A 16,794-nucleotide genomic window follows, 5' to 3' on the forward strand; every position below is an offset into this window, starting at 1 on the left:
ATCAGAATTTTGCTAGGAATTTCTGTATACAGAAAATTATCCAGTACAAGTCAATGAGTTTGCTATGTATTCTGGTGCTCAGGTGCTATCCCCCAATCTTGCAGCTTCCCTCTACTTTAAGTTCAGGCTTTAAAAGGCAATCAAGAAGAGTTCATTTGTAAGATTTGTGTGTCACAGTCAAACCGGAAAAGGCAGTTTTACTTACAAGTTTTAAATTAGTCTCACTTATAGATTTTCTGGCAGTGCTTGTTACAGAAAAAAATCTCATCTCAGACTCACAGTAACTTTCTTCTTAAGATTTCCAAAAATACAGAGCACAGAAACAATGCTCACAAATGTGGTTCCAGAAACACAAATCCTTTCTTTGTCCAGCTTAAAATTCACAGTTTATCAGTAGCCTCTTTCAAAAACTTATTCTGAACTAACTTGCACATATAGTTCTACTCTGTGGTGATACTCACAAGGGACTCGCCTCTACTAATGTAAAACAAACTTTGCGCCATGTCATAATACTGTTGGTTTATCAAGGTTAAATTATTCTATAGCATTATAAAATAATGCACCATAATTGGGAAAATTCAAGCACAAAGATAACTGTAACATTTATCTAACCTTAGAGGGAGTACATGTTTAAACGTATTCAGTGTAGTCAATTCTGTATCGCCTTCAGCAACAAAATAAAACAAGTGTCCAGGAAAGAACTCCTGTGGAACGCCTTGAGTAAGAATATCACATAGCATACCATAACCATGTATGTCCACAAATATCTGGCATTCATTTATATAGTCTTCTGATAAATTAAATAGCACACTGCAGAAATTAAATATATGCTTGGCAGAGACAATGCTACGATGATCGACATTAAAATGTATTTGTAAGATTAAAAAATAATGAAGCAGTAGGAATATACTTTATATCATTTTAAACATACTGTAGTCATTCATAAAAGTCAATTCCACTACCTCTTTAATGTTTGAAACCATGCTATGACACATGGAGAAAAACATTTTTTCCAAATATTGTACAACCAGATAAAAATCAAATCTTTTGAGCACCATGGGCAAATGTTTCTAATATATAAATAAATTAGTCATGACATTTGTATGTGAAATATGATGATCTACTGGGATTCGGGATGAGAAGTTGATGCATAACTCACTGACAGCAGCCTAGATGAATCAAACTTGTTGATCAATGCATCCATTAAAACTGTGACTGACTTTTAAGAATAAAACACATTTTTTCAATGGTCCAAACCCCTGCATGCCCTATAAGGGTATCCTGACCACATACTCCTTACTTACATATTCTAATACAGCAGTCACAAAACTGTAATAAGAGAAATCCCTGAAAGGTGAAAAAAGTTGGTCATGTAACAGTGCGCTCACAATGTAGGCAAATAATGTAAAATAATTGAAGTTCTGTTTTGTAGAGTTGGGACATGTGTGAAACTTGCCTATGGTTTGGGATCTGATTTGCTAATTTAGGAAGAAAAAAAATGATATAGTTGTGAAATGATCCGTAATTTTTTTTTTAAATTGTGAACAAGCATTCTCTTATCAGGGATGAAGTGTCATTGTGCCCAGTTGTTTATGATATGTTTAAGTGGTACATCTGTGAAAATAACAGTATTATTATTATTATTTCTTTTCTTTATAATAATACAGGATGATGACAATTTTCCAAAGTTGCCATTTAAATGAATATCTACCATGAAATGATTATTACTTTCAACTTTTTCCAGAAAATAATATAATTGTATTACATCATCAGTGTGAATCTTATTTTCTGTGTACGCATTACATTCTCAAATGGTTAAGGCTTCTATAAAAATATTTTTTAATTTCATAATTTATATGACCTGTTAGAATTTAACAGTAAAAAGTGTTATGAATACCTGAGAAAAAAAGCATGCTTATGAGTGAAGTTAATGAGGCCAGAAACCTACTTTTTGTGAAGATAATGTAATGAATCATTTTATTTACAAATGCTGCTACTTTACTAAGAATAAACTTCGGATCTCTAAGTAATTTTTAAAACAGTGTTCAAACCCATCTTCTTTAAGTACAGAAGTGTTACACTTTTAGAGGGTCATTATTGTAACTCTATGATAATAGATGATTCTAGATTTATACCAGGCAAATATAGTAACACAACATTGAAATTTAAATATTTAAAATATAAACTGGACTTTCATATATATGACTTTGTACAAAGTTGTATTTGCTTTGTATATTGTAGTATCACTTTATTAGTACTCTTTCTACTAATTATAAACCATTCTTCACAGGCTGGATGACGCAGAAGCCTGTTTTATTCTCAGCAGTCGGAATGAGCAGGATCGGACAGCAGCGGTAAGACACTGTACTGTACTATTCAAGGAAACTGAGTTTGTCTTAAATGTGTAAAATCTGTGTTATGCTGTCAAATGTACATAAAGAACAATTACAAATTTTATAGGCATACCGTCTTATGACAGAACAGAATTGGCAAACAAAATAAATCATTTAACTATTGATTCATTACTGCTTTAAACGGTTGATGATGTGTCATTACGAATTGTAATTCTACATTATCTGTATATAACAGTATAGCCAGAACAGTTGGTACACAGATAATATCAACAAAATGATTTATTCCTAAATTTAGACTACAGAACAAAAGTACTGTCAGCTTCTCTAATAAAAAATCCCATTCCAATTATGTTATAAAAATTCTTTCTCTCTCACTTCTACTTCCAGGAACAAGATTTGATTCTGTTCATTTGTACTTCCTCTGCACTTTGCCTTTTGTTGGATTCAGCATCTCATCTCTGCTGACTTTACTTTTTCATTTTCTCCTTTAATAGAATTTATAGTATTCTGTCACTGTGCCTTCTAATTTCCAAATGTTACAATGAATCCTCCCTTTTACGTTTTGAATTTTCTAAATGTTAATATGCAAAGCTTTACTTATCTTGTTCTGCATAACATGAGAACATTGACAGTGTGTTCGTCTTTCCTCTAGGCATTCAGCGCTAGAGTTTTGCTTATTCATTCATTATGTCTCTACTCCCTTGTGGAGTCTTTTTTTTCCCATTAGTATATCCAAATTCAGTTATTTGCTTAAAAGCATTCTTTATTCATTACCTCTCTTAGTATTTAATCCTCTGCTCATTAATTCCTTTCTGACAAGATATTATGCTTTAGTATTTTTACAGCTGTATATTCCTTCATTTCCGTATGTGCATAGTGTAACTCTGACCATTTGTAATTAAAAAATATGTGTGCCTCTTGGTCTGTGCATTTTGGACATGTTTTATATTGCATGTATACCATAGCTGTGTATGTATGTATGTATATATATATATATATATATATATATATATATATATATATATAGATATAGATATGTGTGTGTGTGTGTGTGTGTGTGTGTGTGTGTAGGTCCCCTTTAAAATGTTGACTTACCGGAACTTTGACTTTCAAATCAGTGAGATGACAACACTGCAACTTCACAATGCTGAACTCCCGGAACGTCACAGTTTCACTCTGTGAAACTAACCACTTGGCCACCATGGTGAACTTTGCCCTTTCTTCACAGTAGTGCAATCTCTGAGTTGGTATGTTTAAGAAGGGGGGAGGTCTGGGAGGAGCAGTCTTTCACATGGGGGGTGTGGGGGGCAAAGCTATCCACTTTGGTGGGTGTCATTTGGTTCCATGTGTAATATTACCATTGGTGGTCAAGTGGTTAATGCCTTGGAGTGAAATTGTGACATTCCGGGAGTTCAGCATTGTGAAGTTTCAGCATTGTCGTCTAGCTTATTTGAAAGTCGACATTTCGGTAAGTGGACATTTTAAAGTAGACATTTATATATTTATATGTATACATATACACAAACACACACACACACACATATATATATATATATATATATATATATATATATATATATATATATTATTATTATTTTTCTTTGCTCCATTTTACCACTTCTTCCTTTGCCCAAACTTTTCCCCAGCTCTCTTGACCTCCATATATTTTTTTTTTAAGTATGCCATTCCCCATTCATTCTTCTGACTGACCCTATTATGCTGCTTAGGATGCCTACTTGTGACTCTTTATGTGGGGCATCCTTCATGTCCTCCTATGCAATGAGTATTCACCTTGCAGCACATGATAATGGAGCTAGACACCAGGAGACGTACAACCTTTCTATATCAGGTGCTGCAGTTACACATAGAGGTCCTAGTGATTGTAGGTGCATAAAGCATATGCATAATTAATAGTAGTGTATAATCATGCACGCTATTGGTTTGTCAGATTAATAGGGAAACTTCATTGTTTCTAGAATTAAGTATTAAAATGTCTGTCTGTTCAGATATGAAAACTGATTAGTAACATCATTAGCGGTACTAGATATATGTATTGCTCTGAACTGCTTATTTAATTTAACACACAGCCTTACAGATAACATTCATAAGCTCCCTATGGTGTTTGTACCCACAACTGTATTTTGTTGTTGTGTGAAGTAGAACTATATTATAAAAGACTGCTCAGAGTTACTGGTTAATAAATACATTCTGCATGTCATACGTGACGCTAATAAGCCACCCTTTGATATGTGGTGAACTCAGATTAAAGGATCAGCACCAGGCCCCCCCTACATTATATTATAAAGCCTTCAGAATGACCCCAGATAGCAGCTATGTTTTGATTCTTATTCCTTTTGGATCACATATTTCTATACTGCAACATGATATTTTGGAGATTATTTGGTATTACCGAACTACTTCAAAGTATATGCAAAAGTATAATATTACTTTGTCTGTGATCGATTCCTTACTGAGCTGACATTTTGGATAATACTCAAATGCTGTTTTACACAGACCCATGTGTGATGGGTGTTTACTCTGGGCCAGCAGTCAATCCTCACCACTGCCTCCAGTGAGGGACGGTCAACAAGAGTAAAGATGGATTCACACACTATATTCAGATGCAGCTCCCTGCACCAAGCACAATTTCCCTTAAGAGCACACAGGGAACATGCTGCAGAGTTGGAGCTGGACTCTCTTTCTCTGTCTCCTGGCCCACATAAACTCCACACTGACCACTATGGAGCTCTGTGTCCCTGTTCCCAGTAGCTGACACACACACTTGGATATTTGAATTTCACACACATACATACACACCTGGGAAACACTGGCACAGATTTACTAGCTATACCCCTTTCTGCCCAGAATCTGAGGTAATCATGCTTCCACCAGTCAGTTACCCTAAGGCTCTTACAAAAGGTACTCAATTATACTGTGTAAAATGAATAGTAAGACAAATGGTAGAGTGTGACCAAAGCAGCAAGGCTTTCAGAAGTTACCACAGTGTCACGAAAAACAAGCATAAGTGCTCTCAAGATGTTGAAAGTATTCTCTAAAGGACCAGCCACAATGAAAGAAATTAAAATATTTAAGGATAAATAATAAAACAGAAAACACGAGGATACTGAATACAGTAAACAACAGAGTTTCTCCCACAGATATATAAAAAAATAATACAGTTGGATATTTTCTCACAGATGCAAAAAAAAACAATACTAAGCTATACTTGCTAAATGTCCCTGACAAATTAAAGAATCATGTCCAAAAGCCTGCCCACATTTTAAGGTGGTTATGAATGCTGAGAATGCTGATGAGGTATCTGACATGACTATTCAACAGGAGGTTGGTTCTGACCACTTCCATTTACCTAAAGGGGTTAGAGGGGGTGACTGCTTCTTTTGGAATTAATAATAGCTGTGATAATAAATTGAGTGCTGGTAAAGAATTAGGGGCTAAGAATAAGGAGAAAGCCCCTGTTTTAGTATCTGATTCACATTTTCTGGTTTTACCAACCCTGATCAGAGAGACAGACATGTGCATTGATTGCAAGAAGAGAAAACTCTCTCTGGATTATGGAGGTGTGACCAAACAAGGATGAACGCAAAAGATAACGCACTAGTTTTCAGTTTGTCCTCTGCATTACTTACTGAGGCCCAGCTGAGAGTTTTGAATCATGGAGTGCCATTTATTCCAGCTTGTCCATCACAGGTCAGGGCGCCGCTCTCGCAGGGGTGCTTTTCCAGTATTTATTTGGTGTTGGTAGACCAGGATGGGGGCACCAGGTAGTGTGGTGGGAGACGCCATGGAGCCCTTTTGCCTAGGGCACCAATTGACCTAAGGCCGCTCCTGTTTATAACTTAGGTTTTTTGTCAGGAAAATTATGCTTTGAACCATGTTTTCTACTACTGATGTTGCTGTGTGTCACTATAAGAAACCAAGTACCTTTTTCCTCCTTTAGCTGCATCTGTTGAATCTTTTTTAAAAATGCGTGAACATGATTTACAGTATTTAGAGCTATGACTGACTGTGACTGTAGGAAGTTTTTTAATATGACCAAAGAGGAAATTGCTGCACTTAATGACCTGAAAGGCAATGACAACATACAAATATGCCATGCAGGTAAGGGTGGAGTGATTGTCATCCTGGATAGACAAATTTATTTGGATAAGATGCATGGAATGTTATCTGACACTAAGGTGTATCTTCAGCTTACAGCAACAGTTGGTAGAAGGTTAACTCAACATGTTTATGATGAGCTTTATTAGTTATTGATGAATACATTGATGAACCGTGAGTTGTATGATTATTTTGTTGTAGATAATCCACTTTTACCCCTGATTCATGGGATAACAAAGGTCCATAAAGATGTCTGTGATCCTCCACTACAACCGATTGTTTCTGAGAGTGGATGAATCACTGAGCCACTCTCTATCTTTGTTGAACATAAACTTAGGTCAGTAGTGGATGTGGTTCCATCTATATTAAGAGATACACAATACTGTTTGGAGACCTTATTTAAATTTAATGTAAGTTTTGATGAATCTCAATGTATATTTGTCACTCTTGATGTAAATACTTTTTTACGGTTATTCCTAGCTTATAAGGTGTAGACGCTGTTAGAACATTTTTACATAAGCACAGTCACTACTCACATGATATGATATTTTTGATTTGTGCATTGTTAGATCTTGTGTTAGAAAATAATGCATTCATTTTTAATGAGCATATATATCTACAGAAGGTCGGCGTGGCTATGGGCACTGTGTGTGCCAATGGTTACGCCAACCTAGTTATGGCCTGTTGGGAAGAGAAGTATGTGTTTGACCAGCATGCTTTTTCACCTTATTTGAAATATTTTGAAAGATTTGTGGATAATATTTTCTTGCTGTGGGAGGGTTCTGTGTGTTTATTCGATCATTTTATCCTATATCTTGAAAGTACCGCTACTTATCTTAGGCTTATCAAACACATAGCCTACGATGCTATTGACTTTTTAGATGTACCTCTATGGAAAGGTGAAAATGGTATGATAGAAACCAATTTATACAGGAAACCTTGTAGAAGGAATAACTTTCTTTTGTTTTAAGATTAGTTTGCCTCTTAGGAGACAATTGTGTTATCCTCATAATAAGTCCTTCTCCAAAATTTCTAGTAGGTTAGGTACATATCCATGTTGATCTTGTACAGCCTGTCCTTACATTTCTGATCAGAAAGTTTTCCTCTCCACAGACAGAGAGAGAAATCATCTGGCTTTTGCTGTGATAAGACACTCAGCAATGTAAGGACAGGCTGTACAAGATAGACATGGATATGTACCTAACCTACTAGATATTTTGGAGACCTCTCCAAGGCTTTCGACACAGTCTCCCATACCCACCTTCTTCACCACCTTTCCAATCTTAACCTCTCACAAAACACCATTACCTGGTTCAACAGCTACCTCTCTGACAGATCTCAGGCAGTAAAATGGAAGACTGGTACCTTAGCCTTCCTTCCCACCCTAACCGGGGTACCCCAGAGATCCATTCTTGGCCCTACGCTCTTCAATATCTTTATTAATGATTTCCATGCAGCCATTCCTAACACTAAGATAGTATAATATGCAGATGACTCAACTTTAGTTTGCTCTGCATCAAACCTCCCTGAGCTCCAAACAAAAACTCAAACTGCCTTCTCAACTACTGAGAACTGGATGCTCCAAAATCACCTCTCTTTGAATGCCAAAAATCAAAGATCCTTCTATCCTCAAAATCTATCTGCCTAGACAAAACCTCTTTCAAGATTACAAGCCTTGCCAACTCCACTATAGAAGTTGTTCCTTTTGCTAAACTTCTTGGAGTTACTATTGACGAACACCTAAAATTTGATACCCATATTCAGCTAAGTATAAAGAAAACCCATCAGAAACTTGGCATGCTGTACAGAAACTCCCACTTCCTCTCCCCCTCAAAAAGACAGACCATCGCCTCGCCACTAACTTCTTACTACCTTCACTAATATATGGTGCTCCCCTACTAACCAACCTATCTTCCTCCATCTCTTCTCAACTAGAATCCTGTTACAATAAAATCAAAGTTCACCACCACTTCCAAATACTCCACTTGCCACTGTAAACCTCTCCACCAGCTGCAATGGCTAGAACCCCCAAACTACCTTGACTACCTCCAACTCATCACCACTAACAAGCTTATTTTCAAACCAACTATATGCCCAGCACTAACAAACATCTCAACATTATACACCCCAAACAGAACTCTAAGATCTACCCACCACAATCTAATCTCTGATTATAAACCAAAACGTCCCGCTGGTCAGCTTCTCCTTTCCTTTTCCGTCACCAAAAAATGGAATTCTTTCCCTCCATCTCTAAGAATGTCTGAGAACTCTGAACACTTCAAAACCCAGCTGCATTCTTACCTCTCCCAAAAATGGAAATGCAATTGCACTCCACCTACTTAACCTGCTTAATACATAAATACTTTATAACACACAAAGTTTGTTCTTCCTTACACACTATTGATTATCCCTATGTACTGCCTTCATGCTAATGCTGCCTCTATACCACTGTCAGAGGATTTAAACCTCTGTATTAGTTTAACTCATGCTAATATTCATGCATAAAGAACTCATCCATGCTAATGTTACTTCTGTATCATTCTCAGATTATTTAAACCTCTCTATTAATTTAACCTTGCACTACTGTTCTCAACCACTAAACATGTAAATATGCTTTGCATCCTTCTCCAAGCTGCTGTTTAACTTTTTAGTTTTTGCTGTTTTGTATGTAAAATTTGCTTAGTTTGTTTCTGTTTCCACTATGTATTGTATTTCATATTATGGAGCTTGTACTATGTATTATTGGAACTTTTCTCCCTGGGCCTCCACTGAAAATGGGCTCTTTGAGCCCAGTGGACCACCCCGGTCATCAAACTGGAAATAAATAAATAAGTTTTTGTTCATCCTGTGAATGGTTTTAGATTTTCTCATATGTTTTATGCTGATTGTTCTACTAGTCATCTTGTCTATTTAGCCTTTTGTAACAGATGCACATGTTTCTATGTTGGTAAAAAACAATTGTTCACTAAGAGAACTTCTGTTAGAGCATATTGGTTACATTAGGAACAAAGATGTGACTAGTGGTCTGTATAGACATATAGCAAATTTTAATTAACATAGTTTTAGTTTTATAATATTGCAAACTTTTACTTATGGCTTGAGAGGAGGTGATACGTCCAATAAAGCTGAAATAGCTGAAAGTAAATGGATCACCACCCTTCAGGCTCATAGGTTCCCTGGCTTGAATAGTGGTATACCTTTAAAACCTTTACTGAGATATCAAAAATTGGTGCAGTGATTAATTGTTTTGTGTATTTAATTACTTCAATTATTGTTGTAGTTTGTCTGAAGAAGTGCTTGGTAATAAGTATGAAAGCGCTTATCTAATAAAAGTTTTACTGTTTTTACAGTTGTGTTTGCATTTGGTATATTTTTATTTTTAGTTAAAGAATTACTGTTCCCTGATTACTTACTAAAACAAGGCAAGTTGTTGTGTGCCAAGTGTCTTAACACAGCAAATGCCAGATGATATCTCTCTCTCTCTCTCTCTCTCTCTCTGTGTGAATACATGAGATATATATCTTGTCAGAAATCTTTCCTGTCACATTCTAAAGTGCTGCTGCAAGGGTTCCAAAGAAACCATATGCTGGTTAGAGTATGATATCACCTCCAGTCACCTGACTCTGGTACAATACACACACAGAGCTTTGCTAAGAGCTGTGGCAGCATCTGAAAGCTATGACACAATTTTAAACTTTCCACCCTTCCAGGGTTCTCTGATAAGCATACGTGTTTGATCAGTTACAACAATACAACTTAATATACATGCATAAATTATTTCTATCCAACAGGACCTACTGCTGATCCATTTTTTGCACAGGTAACTTTGCAAATATATTTTTAACTCAAACATCTGTACCGATCAGCGTGATTGTCAAATAACAAAAAAATATTTACAAAACTCCAGCTAGCTATGCTGGCATATATACACATATACTGCCCTACTTTCCCTGGCACAGATGACACAACCTCATAACATCACACTATGTTTCAGAAGTATAAAGTCCTGACATTGCTACTGATGACCCTTGTTTGACTAGTGGTGTGGCGACTGGATGGACCAGGTGAGGGAGGACTGAACTGAGAAGCCCATGCTGGTGTACCCATCCTGGTGGAAGTAAGTAACCTGGCTTACTGCAACAACAGCATGAAGACCCTCTCTGCAAGTAGTGTGCTACTTATGCAGGAGGTTGTGTATGCACAGGAGTGAGCATGAATATCCCAAAGGCAGCTGCAGTGGAGCAAACAATGCTGACATGGAGGAGATGAGTTAAGACATGCCCACTTCCTACCAACAGTATCACACTGCACCAACAACCCTGATCTCCTCAGCAGCCTGGGGGAGGCTAAGTCAGGGATAGTCTGGACCCAGTGAGCAAGGCGAAATGCTAGTAGCAATGGATGGTCAGCTGTGGGAAGGTGGGAAAAAAACTCAAATGCTGTTGGGGTAATTGTGATATCTTTCTATGTCGTTGTAAAATGGCATACATAAATTGTAACAGACTTGCCCAGCTTTTATGTTGACATGAATTTGAAATGATGTTGTCTCCTGAAGGATGGCACATAGGTGCACTCATGTTTATATTATGGTATAAGGATAACGTCAGATTCCATAACATAAAATGTGAAAACATACCAAATATTTAAAGTAAATAAACCTTCTGTCTAGTAAATGAATTTCAATACATTTGCTAGTATAAAGCTACTGCTTTCCTCCAATTCCATGCAGTCTATGGCATGTATGGTATGTGCCACCTTCAGTGAAGACCTTTATGCCACAGCTATGTAAGCCATCATGGCTGTTTTTTTTTTTTTGAGATGATATCAACGTATCATATATGATGCATCCATTTGAATATCCTTCCTTTTCTAACTTCGTTTAATACTGAGTGCAGTTATAAGGGCATGTGTGCAGCCACTATACTGAATTCTGCTGTTCAGAAAGTCTACATTTAATTGTGTGCATTGCTGTATTGACTTAAGAAAAAGCTCTGATCAAATCTGTAGATTATTTGTCAGATTACTTTCATTTGTCAACGTGTTCATACATAAAGAATTTGGAAGCAGTTACTAAAAATGTGTTGAATATTTGTATTCGATGCTTTGCTTGAGTTGGTTCTTCTACTTAAAAAAGTTACTGACTCATTGAGTGATTCACATATTCAGTCATTCATTCATTCATTCATTCATTCATTTATATGTGCCTTTGCTGCAACATTTGATCTAAGATTTTTTTCAATATAGCATAATTTCATAAAATGCATTTACATTTGCAGTTCATACAGCCAAAATAGAAGCACCAGGCTAAATATCAAGCTAATCTACGGCATGATATCTCACCATTCTAGGATACAATGTAAAACTAACCCCTTCTTAATTCATTTAAAACTGACCTCTTTTTAATTCTTTACCATTCTGAATGAAACATTTCTATGACAATCTTATATTTGTAAATAGCTGTATTTTTGCTTTTGTAGTTTTAGAACCTGCTGAGCAGAAAATACATGTCCTGTAAAAGAAAAAGTAACAAGTTAAATAGAATGTGGTATGGTGCGTTTATGAAACACCATTTATAGGGTCTAGCTGACCAAAGGATTATTTAACATATTGTTTGGGGGATGGAAGCTTTGTCCCCACTCTCTCCATTCAGAGGAAGATCATCTGTACTCTTCTGTGTATTACAACTAACTAGAGTTTCATCAAATCTCAGAATAAGTTATAATACAAACAGAACAAATTTTCTATTTGGTCTCCTTGTCATGACTAGAATGACTAAATATATTCCATGTGAAAATGTTCAATGTATATCTGTCTTGGTGTCAGACTGCTGTGCTATAATCGATCACCCAAACAAAAATAAACCTCATGCCCCCAAAACATTTGATCTATTTATAAAATATAGAAATCCTTCTTCATCTTCTGAAATCATTTTGAAATTGTGAAAAATAAATTAAAAAAATAACTAAATAAATACGTCAAGTGAATACTGTTTGAATGCTTTTGTTTTTATACCTTCCACTTTAGGTTCTCTGCATGGAGCGTTAAGTCTCTGTAATGTGATTTCTCTAGTTCCTATATAGTTAAGAAAATAAAGTAAAATCACTAAAAATCTAGCCACAAACTTATAACGAGGATTTGAAGTAAATGATCTCAAATAAAAGGCAAAGCATGTCAGGCTTTGACAGCTGTTCACTTCTCACAAAACTTTTTATTTTTGAAAAAAAAATAAAAAACGGTTAAGCATTTTTGTTTTCTTAATACTGGAACTACATCAGAACCATAATTAAATCCAAGGACCCCTTCTGTTAAACTTTCCCCTTCAATTACTCATATACTTCTAACAAATCACACTCACCCTATCATAAATATTCAATACTTAATTCTTTTTAAAGTGTCTTGTGCATACAAATCTCTAATGTCTCTACACACTTACATCACTATTTAAATAAAAATAAAACATTCTTAAATAGAATTATAACTTAATTAAACCTATTTAAAATCTATTACATTTATTGCCAACACACTCTTGATAATTAACTTATCATTGATACCAGTATACTGTGCAGCATCTAACAGGGGTTGCAAATATAGCTCCCTACTTTCCAGAAATGACTCCCAGTTCCCGCCCCTTTCATTTTTAAGCATCCTTTCTACCATAGAAAAACGAAAACCTTGTAAAATTCTTAATATTCATTTGAATGTTTGGATAAAACATTATCTTTATCTTTCTTATTTAGAGTGTACATGTCCATATATTTTATATTTAAGGGTTCATTCAGTTTTCCCTATATAGAACACCTCATGTGTGGCACACTGTGCTACATAAACTACCCTCCCATGTTGCAATTGTATTTTCCTTTTACCCCTATTAATTCTGCATAACTACCAAGGGTAATATTTTTCCTTCTAATATATATCAGCATTAAGCACAAGCTCCACACTAATCCATCCTATAAGATTTTTTTAAGAGTAAATCTCCTATCTCACTTTCTAATATATTTTTCAAACTCCTTCCCTATATATATATATATATATATATATATATATATATATATATATATATATATAAAACAAGGGTTAGTGCTTAACTTGTTAATAAGGTTAAAATACAAAAAACCCTTTCCAGTTCTTACATATCATATTCCTAGTGTTGTTATTGTTCCCATTGTAGGCTAATACCATAGCACTACTCTACATAGTTCTTACTGTTCTTGTCAAGTTTATTCCCTTTTTCTTTTGGAAGCTCAACCTTTTTTATAATAGGATTGAATTTCACTTTACTCCTATTATTCACTTCCATTGTTATACTGTTTACTAAATCATTAGGATAGTCATGCTCTAAAAGCATCTGTTTCAGTTTTTCACCTTACACCCCATACACTCCTTCATTTGAAATCATGTGAGTCAATCTTATAAACTGCCTCTTGACTAAATTCCTTTTCTACTAACTAGGGTGGGTACTAGAAAAATGTAAATGACTACTAGAAAAAGATGGCTTTCTATAAATATTTGTTTCAGACGTCCCTGTTACTCAGGGTAAAATCCATGTAATTAATTTCCTTAAAATCATAATTTATAGTCAGTCTTAAAAATTCTGCAAATTGGCTCATAAATTGAAAAAAAATTATTCTAACAGCTTCCCTATTCCATTTTCACTATTGATGTTAAAGATTTATTTTTTAGAAAATCCACATGACTTGGGAATAGATTGGTTTCAAGAAGCATTATGGGTGGCACGGTAGTGCAGCACTTCACATTGTTCCTGAATAACAAGAGGTTTTCCAGTTCAGTTCTTGGCTGGGGTGCCTTATGTGCAGAGTTTGCCTATCCTCTCTGCATTTGCTTGTGTTTCCCCTTGGTACTACAATTTCCTTCCACGATTCCAATGACACGTGTCTGGAGTGTTTCTCCATAGGCCTCTGCTGAAAATAAGCTCTGTCCTAGTTGGACTTTGCCATCAACAAATGTTAAATAATTGGTGCGTTGGTGAAACAGGGGGAAATTAATTTATTAGTGGAGTTTTTGTAAATTATACTAAATAACTTTGTAATTTTTGAAGTAGATTACTGTAAACAAAAGAGAAGAGTGGCCATGGAGGCAGTAGTCGCCCCCTTTTTTGCTAGCATCATTTTGTTGCATTGGGAAACCCAATACATATTTACTAATGATTATTATAATTATTTTGTTTCTTATTTTAGGTTTTTAGATGATGTACTGATATTATGGAATGGTCATTATAGTAATTATCATATTAGATACAGTGCTTCCTGTTGATCCGATATAATATACTTTTAGAAATTCTCTAAAATGTGTATATTGTACAAAAGCGTGATCTTGAAGACAGGGCTGGATAATAGATGTTTATCACACAGCTGTTGCAAAAAGTGATCACATGTGAAAGATGGTGCACATGAGTAGTTCAGAAGAGCATTGCCATATATTAGGTCAATGATAATACTGCAGAATTATAACTGGTACACAGTACAAATGCGCAACCTATGTTAATGTTGAATAGCAACATTAGATATCAGTCAAAACTAACTGAAACAAGTACTGTCACTCAGAAGCCTATACCTTTCAGCTTAAGCTCACTCACTCACACACACACACCCTTATACAGCAGACCAACCAAAAAAAAAACATATAATGCTTCTATGTGGCATGTGTCTGCATTCATATAGAATCTATTTCAGTAAGAAAGTGTAATTGTTTTTTCATTAAAGTAAAAGAGAGAGATATGCACACATACTGCTACAATTCTAGAGGCAGACATACTTGGTAACATTGGTGGATTATATGCAAAAAATGAGGTAGCAAACACGTTCCAACTGGAACATAGTGGAACTTTAATATAAACAGTCCAAAGCATACAATAAAACAAGAAGTGAGCACTTTTGCATGTACTCGGGATGCTTCATCAGGCATATTAAATAAATTAGTAACATCCATTTAAATACACCTAGAACGCTCATTGTCATGTTCCACTTTAATAAAACTCAAACACCAAAAGAACTTTGACAACCTTTATAGTATAGCGTAATAAATGATAAAAGCATGAAACTTTATTAAACACAGTACAACTTCAATTCCTTTTAAAAGAAAACAAAATAAATAACCATAAGGGCAGCATAACCACTCACCCTTGGGATAAGGAGCGTTCCCTATTTGCTCACTTATCCTCACACTTACAAGGCAGCTTTCTACTGCTCACCTTCATAATCTCTTCACCAATCCAAAACCAGCCAGTCCAAAACACCTCCACCATCAGTCTTTTGCCACCCCAAAATTTTTCCACCAATTATCCGTCAGAGGGGGAGCAGAAGAGGGGCAAGCCTATCCTTCTTCTCTGCCCACCAGCCCCACTCCATCTGTTCCAAACTTCATTAATCTCATAATTAACCAATCACATTAAAGAGCCAGTCTGAAGCTCTAACTACTTGGTATGCATGAGATCAAATAGCTGAGAATAATACGATTGCAAAAAATATGCCGCTCTACATGTTCAAGTATTGTTTAAACTACTCAAATTCTAATAAAAATGCAAAAAACAGAGGTATGAAAACATAAAATATTATAAATAAGACATAAATATATCAACACAGGCATAAAATATATAAAAAACGTGTGAACATATATGGAGTCAATAGATGGCAGCACAATTAAACAGTAAAGCCCGCATCATTACATTAAAAGCCTACAAAAGCCTAAAGAATACCTATAAAATATTACTGTCCTTATATTTTATTAAAATAGTATAGAATATTAGCTGATGGTAATATTTATGAAAATAATAACTACCTAAAACCATGAGAGATGGTAATACCTAAAAGATAATAGTACACAAAACCAAGACAGTATACTAAAACAACTAAGGGACTAATCATTGTCACAAACTTATTCAAACACAATTTAATGTGTCAGGGGGTCTATCTATAAAAAAAGACTTAAGAGACACTCTATCATTCAGCTTGTGCCCCTTATCTGCTTGTAGCCTAATCAGTGAATGATTGTCTTGGTTTACCACAACTCTATGTCATCTTATTGCCCCTAGCAGACATATGCTGGCTAAGCTTGTAAGGGACCTTAAGCCATTAGCCTAGTGATTTCCTATGAACCTGTTAGCCCTCATTGAGTCACATCCTTTGCACAAATTAGAAACAGCATGTTGTGTGTGTGTGTGTGTGTGTGTGTGTGTGTGTGTGTGTGTGTGTGTGTGTGTGTGTGTGTGTGTGTGTGTGTGTGTGTGTGTGTGTAATAGTATTATGCAGCTTGTGAAGGAGTATGAATTCACAGTTTCTGTGGCAGCTTGCAGAGGAGGGCGAAT

General features: G+C 35.5%; 1 protein-coding gene across 1 annotated transcript in view; it reads left to right on the forward strand.

The window, feature by feature from the left end:
* LOC122790589 (potassium channel subfamily T member 1) overlaps window positions 1-16,794 on the forward strand; it is a 1,237,971-nt gene that overhangs the window by 467,616 nt on the left and 753,561 nt on the right. Inside the window, exon 13 of the mRNA XM_044058115.1 lies at window positions 2,291-2,354. Coding sequence (XP_043914050.1) covers window positions 2,291-2,354 — 64 coding nt within the window. The remainder of the gene's footprint in view (window positions 1-2,290; window positions 2,355-16,794) is intronic.

This window comes from Protopterus annectens, chromosome 16.part0 (assembly GCF_019279795.1).
Source record: "Protopterus annectens isolate FY-2018-M chromosome 16.part0, PAN1.0, whole genome shotgun sequence".
Lineage (NCBI taxonomy): Eukaryota > Metazoa > Chordata > Ceratodontiformes > Protopteridae > Protopterus > Protopterus annectens.